Source organism: Suillus subaureus, assembly GCF_016647635.1.
Source record: "Suillus subaureus strain MN1 chromosome Unknown BJ212scaffold_258, whole genome shotgun sequence".
In the NCBI taxonomy this organism is placed as follows: domain Eukaryota; kingdom Fungi; phylum Basidiomycota; class Agaricomycetes; order Boletales; family Suillaceae; genus Suillus; species Suillus subaureus.
Window position 1 is genome coordinate 8,512 of NW_024538814.1, and position 8,636 is coordinate 17,147.

Below are 8,636 nucleotides of genomic sequence, written 5' to 3' on the forward strand. Positions count from 1 at the left end.
ACCCTCTTGCTCTGTGCACCTCCGTGGATTTTGGGAACTGCAACATCGTTCCTTGTAGCTAGGTCAGTATCTACTCGACAGTCTCGATTGGTGAATTAACAATAATCAAGGCACTCCGATGCTACTGGCGATCGCTTCTGGCATACCGCTGGTCCTCTATTTGTCGCCATCCTTGGGTTCATGATTGCATTTTCTACCATGAATACGGCCGTTCGATATTTGTCCCTGTACGAAACTTCTCCTCGTCCTGCAATTCCACAACCTTGATGTTCTCTGTGAAGATTCTTTATGGCTCAAGCCCCAGTTGCACACATTGTGTCTTTGACCTGGGTTATGAACACATTTTCCCGATCACAGTCGAAACGCGCTGCAGCCATCGCATTAGTCAATGCCATGTCATCACTTGGCTACATCGGTTCATCGTCAGTTCACAGCTTCCTCTCACTCTGGTGCCGCTAAAGCCTCGCAGGTACTTTTGGCCGTCCCGTTGGGGGCCTTCATACGCGAACTCATACGTCATGTGCACCTTGACGAGCACCATGTCTATTGTGATGTTTTGGGTATTTAGGAGGCACCTTTCCCAGTGCAATGAAGCTGCTGAAGCCGAAGAGCAGGCTCTGGGGCTGCTCAAAGGCTTTAGATATCTCTTGTAGCACTCGTTGGTCAAGGTGGCGGTGTTCGGTTAAGATTTTATCACGTTGGGTAAAGCTGTAGTAGTGGGTTAAATGTGTAGTATGTCGTACATATAGTGAAGTCTGCAATCACTCGTCCTGTCCTGTAATAAATGCATGACAGCTATCCTGGCATGACTCCCCTCCGCGACTTCCTTGTAGTCATGGACACATGTCACCACGCCACCCACGTCGGCATGGTACACAACTTACATCTTTCCAGCGATCGGATAAGGGTGATGAGCTGAATCTTCACCTAGTAAGATCCAAGCACCGTCTGTGGATGTACGCGCAAGGATATTGATATGCCCATCAACGTGCCCTGCAATGAAGAAGAAGCCTAACCATTCCTTCCAATCTCATGCACGAAGCAGAGAAGAATCTGGTGCATCAATGATATACATGCTGCCATCCCCGAAAAAGTCCATTGCGCGGGTGGGGACCGATTGCTACGTTTAGGTCAGAAGCTGTGATGAAGTGTAGATGGTCTTCCAGTAGACGAGTGGATGAAAAGAATATAGGACTGAGGGAGGAACCAGCCTCTAGACCCAAAGCTTTCTTCGATCCTTCCCCGAGGACAAACTCGGCACTCGTAAATGAGGAGGGATCTCCGACACTGAGACAAGACAGATTAGGTTATTTTAGTCACATCAGACGCTGAACGGCTCAATGATCCCGATGGAGGTGACTTAGACACCAAGTCGACCGATGAAGAAGCAACTCCACCAGACTCCAAAGACTCTGCCACCGTCCGCGTCACGTCAGGCAATAATTACTCCGTTGCAGCAGGCGCAAATTCTTTTATGTCTCTGAGGATTCCTAGGTCGAAAATGACTCGCTTATTGCTCTTCGAGTGACGCAGGAAGAATGCAAGTGGGGCCAAATTATTGATTCGTCTGGTTGATCATCGCCCGCGATTAAACCCCAAGAGACACTCAAGTGTCAAGCTTCAAGGGCAGATACGTACATGTGCGCTTGTTCATTAGACGGAAAGGGGAGTGAAGGCGCCTCAAACATTGATATCAAGTTCAAGTTGGATTTCTTACGAATGAAGAGGCTCGCACTAGGAACGGGAAAGGGGGAAAGTGGACGTGGAATCGTAAATAAGAGAGCTCACTTTGATTTTGGCTGAAAAGACTGAGACGTTATTCAAGAGGAATTAATACACTGATTGAGACTGAGAATCAAAGGTGAATTTGTATGAGGCATGTAACAAGTAATCGAGTACATAAAAGAAAAGGGTGAGTACGTACGAGAGTAACAGCAAAAGTCATATCTGCGCACCTATATATAAGCAAGGACAGCAGATAGCGGAAGCCGATGGTCACCTGAATGTTCACGTCTCCATGAAAATCAATTCTTGATAACAACATAGTACGTCGTGCTGGATGCCTGTTCCACACCATACCAAGGAATCCTTATGACAGGTTGAAATTTCCGAATAGTGGAGTTGCGAACAGTTTTCCAAGACTCTACGAGTGATCAAGTGATCGATGATATCAATGATCACCCCTGGGCCGGGGTTGAAGTTTGTATCGGACAACAGGTAACGGATGGACAAGAACAAAGACCAACATATTTTGGCAACCTGAAGACTTTATAAACGAGTTGTTGAACGTCGCACTCCGCTGAATTTCAACAACTTGCAAGAACTCACCTCAAATTTTTACACTATGGTTTGCTTAAGCATCTGCACTCTGAGTCAGCATTTGCATATTCGCGCCATCAATGCAGCCTGGAAAGCGAAGGTGAACGGAGATGAACGAACACATAGTTCCAAACTGACCACGAGAGCTTCATTCATTCATTTTTCCTCTCAGCCTAATAGTTCATATCAGCGACTCTCGAGCCAGTCAAAACCAGATCGTCATGTCATCGTTCCAGCGGATTGAGAGTCCCGGCGACCGATGTCGACTTCCCGAACCACAGCCTCGATGACTCAATGCCCACACAGACCATCATCCCACCCCCTTCGGCCAAACGCCTGGGGATCGGAACGGGCAGCTACTGCCTTGGCTGTGAGCTACGTTGACACTACGTGAGAACATACCAGGACATACCTCGTCAAAAGCATAGCTATGTACGTTCTCAACTATAGCAACGACTAGATATAACACCAACGCGGCAAAGTCTGCACACGGAAGCTCGAGCGCCGGCCAGATATGATTACCTCTACAAGGAAGCTTTAATCAGAAGACGACACGTGTATAGCAATATGATGATATGCTTTGATATGCTTGGGCAATGATTTTCAAACACCGACAGTCACGTTGCTTCTTGACACCGGGTGATGGCAAATATGGCTCTGCTCATAGATCTCATTCGTGAATCACTAATCTACGCAGAGAAATGGAACTCAGTTAAAGCCTATTGTGGGACAAGTCGGTATGGCTGTCTAGGGCGCTGCCGCACTGCCCGTGCTACCTAAACCAAACTGGGTGTGTGCCACACTTACTAAGTAGATGGGACTTGTCAACTAACGCTGTGTTTTTAAATTTAGTCACGTAGTGCAGTATGAGACCGCAAGGGCTTCGGTTTGGCTCTCGGGGATTCCTTATCTAGAGAGCTATCATTAGTATTGCGCCGAGTCCGGTTTCTACTGGATCTCCTAGTCACAATGGATATCTTGAAACCACCTGAAGGCGTGCGCCGTGAATAAGCTTCCAGTGGAAGCCTAGGTGAAACGTGTCAGTTTGCATGTAAGCGCCAATCAGTAAGTTCTCACTTGCGATTATGCTGATCGCGGTGCTTTTACATGGTCATATTTTCAACTGATCGGCACCTAATAAGCACCATTTTCATCTGACGAGGTCCTGAACAACGCACAGGATCGGGTTGACTGGCCCGGCATCAGTGATTTTTTCCTTTCTCGTATCTCCTATGCAATGTGCCAATGATGCATCGGCATGTCAACGGCATCAGTGCTTGGCGTCTAACGGTCATGCTCATAAGGTAGACATGACAGCTTCTCGATGCCCACGATAATGATGATGAGCAACTCTGTTGGGACACCATTTCAGCTCGTTGATGATATGAGTGCATTCCAGAGTGCTCATTATCTAGAAATAGCATGCTTCACACTTCTGGTTTACGACCTACTGACTACCTTCGGAGAAGAGGTGTGTAGCGGCTCATAGTATTGTCAAGACTTACCCTCCATCATGTTTGCGTCTCAGGTTGAATACTTCTGGTCGGGTCCATGGAGCATATCGCGTGTTCTGTTTTTCTTGGTGGGCGCGGCTTTATTGTCTCTCTGGAGTGAGCCCTTATCTAACGAAGCTGCTTTAGAATCGATATCTTCCATTTGTCGTCATGATGTAGGTCCAATCAACTGCCGCTCAGGGGTCGTTCTGACATTTACCTGGTCCCGGACATCCAAGACCAACGAATGCTGGTGAGTATCGTGATTCTTGGCTTCAATTATTCGATGAAACGATCGAATTCCTTAGCGCTGTTTGGAGCCGAAATATCAGCTCAGGTTTGGTAGTTCGTTGTCTATTATTGAATGCGCTCACTAAGTCATATCACAATCAATGATTCTTAGTTGTAAGGCTGAATGTATCCTCGTCAATGGCCCATATAAACTAATCATTGTTTAAGATGCACTCGTTGGATTCGCGCTGCATTTGAACTTTCTATCATCGTAATCTGCATCAATCAAGGTCTCGGTGATCTCATACGAACTATCGTAGATTGGCTGAAACATCACAATAACAGGAATTCTCTTCCTCCGCGTGTGGTATATGTACTCTCATAGTGCCATTGCACGGGCGGTTGCATGTTTCAGCTACGCGGGATGCGCTTTATCATCCCTCATAACGATGGGCTTGAGTCTCTCGTTCCTGAAGTCAACCACGGAGTCTCTGCAACTTCAGCGGAAGATAACAGCCATTCCAGGATGTTCTGCACCTGCCCCATCGATGATATGGACAGTTTTCGTTCCAAGTACTATCATTCACACAATTTTGTTTGGATTCACGATCGCACGAGTCGTGAAGGTCTCCCGTGACTTACAGATGGATCAATTGATGCAACGTCTGATACGAGAGTGAGTCCCATTCTGTGAGCGGTATCCCTCAGCACGCTTACCAATTATTCAGTGGTGGTCTTGTCTTCTTCGTCTCGATGGGTAAATGATGAGTATTCCATGCACCAATCAGCGCGCTAATTAGTACACAGCCTCGGCCACATTTTCCGTAGTCGGTGCTCGTTTAACCACAGATCCTGTCGTATGTCAACTACCTTTCTCTTCGCTTGCGTGGCGCCTAATACCCGGAGCTTACAGATAAACGGGCCAGCAACTTGGTCAAAGTGAATTTTTCTACTCGCATATTTCATCAATGTTTGCTGAGCAGCGTATTTATTTAGCTCACAGTTAGCGATCAGTGCAGTTGCAGTGTCTCGGCTTATGCTCAGCATTCGCTCCCTCGCTGGGAAGTTGAAAATTAATCAAGATTGGTTATTTAACCCGTCTGAGCTCAGTAGGGTAAGGTGGAGAGCTGTCTCTGGTGATTATAGCCGCATCATCATAGTCGAGATGGACACACATGAACCAGTAGCATGATATTAACTGTGACATAATAGGTAGTGTGCTCGAGACTACCCTTGCTAATGTCAACGAAATATTAAATCGTTTTTGAGCAGGATTAAGTGTCACACGGTATTGAGGAAGACTAAGCAGGGAGTTAATACTTAGCGACGTCACCATACATGCTTGAAAGTGTTCTAGAGGAACAGGGGACCAATAAACTAGGGCCCTGAGGCATCACAAATTCAAGTCAGAATATCAAAAGCAAAATTTGCTGTCGAAACCTGTACTTACAAATCGGTAGCGGTGCGTGCGCATCAAGTCCCCAACTCCTGCTTCCGATCATTCTCTTATGGCCTGTCTACTTGTCGCTCCTGTATACGCTTATACGCTGTGAGGTTTTTACCTCAAATTCTATTATGACCTTCCTCCCTCAGTCCAATTCCTGTACTAGCACTGGTTGACGGTCGAACGGTGGTAATACCGTAAGATAGTCATCCCATTGATAAACAATTGATAAAGTCAGTCCACAGCGAGCTATATATTGAATAACCTCACACCCAATTGTAGTTACCATCAATTATCTTAGATCTTCATCAACATGTCCTCTCTACTCTCCAAGTCGTTTGATGCACTAAAGGTAGTTCTACTCTCATAATATACATATTCTCTAATGGTCCTACTAGATCTCGACCCCGGATTCGATCAGGCAACGACCAATTAAACTTGTTCGTCCGAAGAAGCAGCCTCATGTCCAGTTTTACGGATACGCGATCTCTCATGAATGGCTTGTCCGGTCTGGGGAGCAATACTGCCCAGAAGCATTGCCCGATCGCTGTGACAGGGGCTATGAAGACACTGCCATCTCACGAGCATACGAATAAGTTGTTGATCTAACGGGCATCAACAATTTAGACCCTGTCACTTGCTTGAATCCCAAGGGTGGCTCGGTGCCTGCCGAGTGAATCGCTGTGTATGATGACGACTATGATGACATGCTTTCTGACGAAGAACTTCTGGCCATTCGAATTGATACAGTCTACGTGCTCGCTGTGTGCTCAGATGTAGAAAACTCCTTTGGAGAGCGTCCTATTCAGGAACAGATGGACTACATCGCCAAGATGGTTAGGCATGGGCCGCAGTGGTGGATGGGTTATAAGAGTGTATATTAAGGGCGAGTCCGGCGAAGAGTTAGAAAGAGATATATTCTCGAGCTGTCATTTGTAAGTTGTATGTGGTATTTGTAAACATGCCAATAGTATACCGCTACGTACGCGACTTCGATCATTAGCGCTGAAGTGTTATCGTCAATGGCATTGCACCAGCAACAAGCAGGCACCCGGGGATGGAATACGTTTGTAGGTCCCTTGCCTTCGGTGTCTCGCCTTCCGTCTCATTCTTATCACTGTTAGAACTCATGCTTGATACATCGCCTGTATCAGTAGAGCTAGTAGAGCTCCTTCGAGTGGAAGCCATCAAGATTAAAGGTGTAGCATCAGCTGCTGTTAACCCCTTGTCCTTCCTGTTGTGGGCGTATCATTAGCTCTGTTTGCGAATTCAGAAGTGTTTTGACCAACTTGATCATAGTCTGCGATCTGGTACACATCTTCACCGGGTGTTGTTCGCCCCTCTGCAGTCGTTGAGTTGTTATACCGATGAATCGCGGACATCTACATAGGCACCCCAGCTGTATGGTAAAATCGCTTCGATATCAGTTCATTCACTTGAAACAGTTGTTGTTCACTCACTGTAGTACAGCGCTTACGGTCGGGCCTTTGGTCGGCTTGCAAGCATTTTGCGCATTTCAAGGCTGTGCATGGCTTTTGTTGATTGGAAAGCTTCTTGATGGCGGTGGTCTGTATCCGTTTATTTGTGCATGCACAATTCATATTGATGAGATTGCTTACTTTTGTTCTGCACATCCAGATGGTGAAAGAAGACCTAGTACTGTAGAGTGCCCAAGCACTGCAGTCACCACCATGAAGCTAGACCACGTGCACGTGCATGTGGTAATGATGACTTGATCGGCTAACTACCAGTTCTCCATGACTCGGAGTGATCATAAACGATATGCCTCCAGTGATTGACGATCAGGGCTAAGTTTATAAGTAGTGCTAGTTCGTAGCGAGCACTGTCAATGGATTAACAAGACTGCCTTCTCCTGCTGCCACCGCGCCTGCACACAACCCGGGTATTAAGTGTATTCCATCGGATCATGGTCGTTTAGCGATGTGTTTATGATGACTGATGGAGTCCCATTTCCTGTCCGTTTTACACACGAGACTCTGTTGCTAAGATTCAACATACAGATACTGTATTTGGGGCTGGACGACGTCCGGCGTGCTTATTATACACAGACAGTGTTAGGTGCGGCCGCCAGAGTTAAAAGCCATGGCTACGGGCCGGAAATTCTCCTTGTTGCGGTTCAGCTGCCTTTTGAGCTTACATCAGGCCTCTCCTACGTACTATTAACCAGTCCACGTGCAGCTACGTGGTTGTCGCAAAGCACCAAAGCATTTACGGGTTGCCCTGCCCATTGGTTGCCTATGTGTGTATGTGGGTTTGACGTACTGAGAAGTCAGAGTAACCCTCCTCAAATTACAGTTTTGTAGCTAATTCTTCCATCTACAAAGTAACGTCAACACCGAAATGCATCAAGACGGTGCATCAACTTACATTTTCACAGTCCGATCGCGGCCTCCGCTGACAACTTTGTCAGCAACGAAATCCACGCAGTAGACCTCGTCTGTATGACCAGGAAGGTCCGACTTAATTTTGTACGTTTTGAGGTCCCAAATCTGATGCAACAGCACATCCATCAAACGAATACCTCGCTCGCGTGCACGTCAAACTTACTTTGACAGTTGCGTCCTTGCTGGCGCTTACTAGCATTCGCGAATCTGCACTCCACGCAAGTCTGTAAACGGGGCCAACATGACCGCGCAGTGTAGCTACAAACTTGCCCAGCTGCCCAGCACCTGCGAGGTGACGGAAAATTTTGAACCAAGTTGTCATCAGATATACAACAACCATCTAACGTACCTGAGCAATCCCATAGTCGCACTGCACTATCCCACCCAGCACTAGCTGCCCACCGACCATCGGGGGAGAAAGCGACGTGAGATACTTGCCGTTGGTGACCGGTTAAACGGGTCAAGGGTTTAGTCTTACCCCCTCCCGGTTCCGCGTTCGACGATGCGAATAAAGACCAAAGGAAGAGTGTGTGATCGTCTGAACCTGAGATCAGTAGTTCTGGCGTTCGTGATACCAGTGCGGTGTATCTTTTGAGAGCAAGTGCTTGAGCTGATATTTGATATTAACTGAGAATCTAACGGAAGATAACTCGCGCAGTTGAGGATTTACCTTCCTCGTCCGATAATGGACGCTTCCCGGTGTGATCGAATGGTCCAGTACGAAGTACGAAATCCGTATTGAGA

The 8,636-nt window shown here is 46.9% G+C and overlaps 1 protein-coding gene across 1 annotated transcript; it reads left to right on the forward strand.

The window, feature by feature from the left end:
- Nucleotides 1-5,800: 5,800 nt before the first annotated feature.
- BJ212DRAFT_1489313 (uncharacterized protein) lies at nucleotides 5,801-6,083 on the forward strand (the record flags this gene model as incomplete). Its single annotated transcript, XM_041341410.1, has 2 exons — nucleotides 5,801-5,839; nucleotides 5,886-6,083. The coding sequence occupies 2 exons, from the start codon at nucleotides 5,801-5,803 to the stop codon at nucleotides 6,081-6,083; spliced, it is 237 nt and encodes a 78-aa protein (XP_041185364.1).
- Between the last annotated feature and the right edge of the window lie 2,553 nt (nucleotides 6,084-8,636).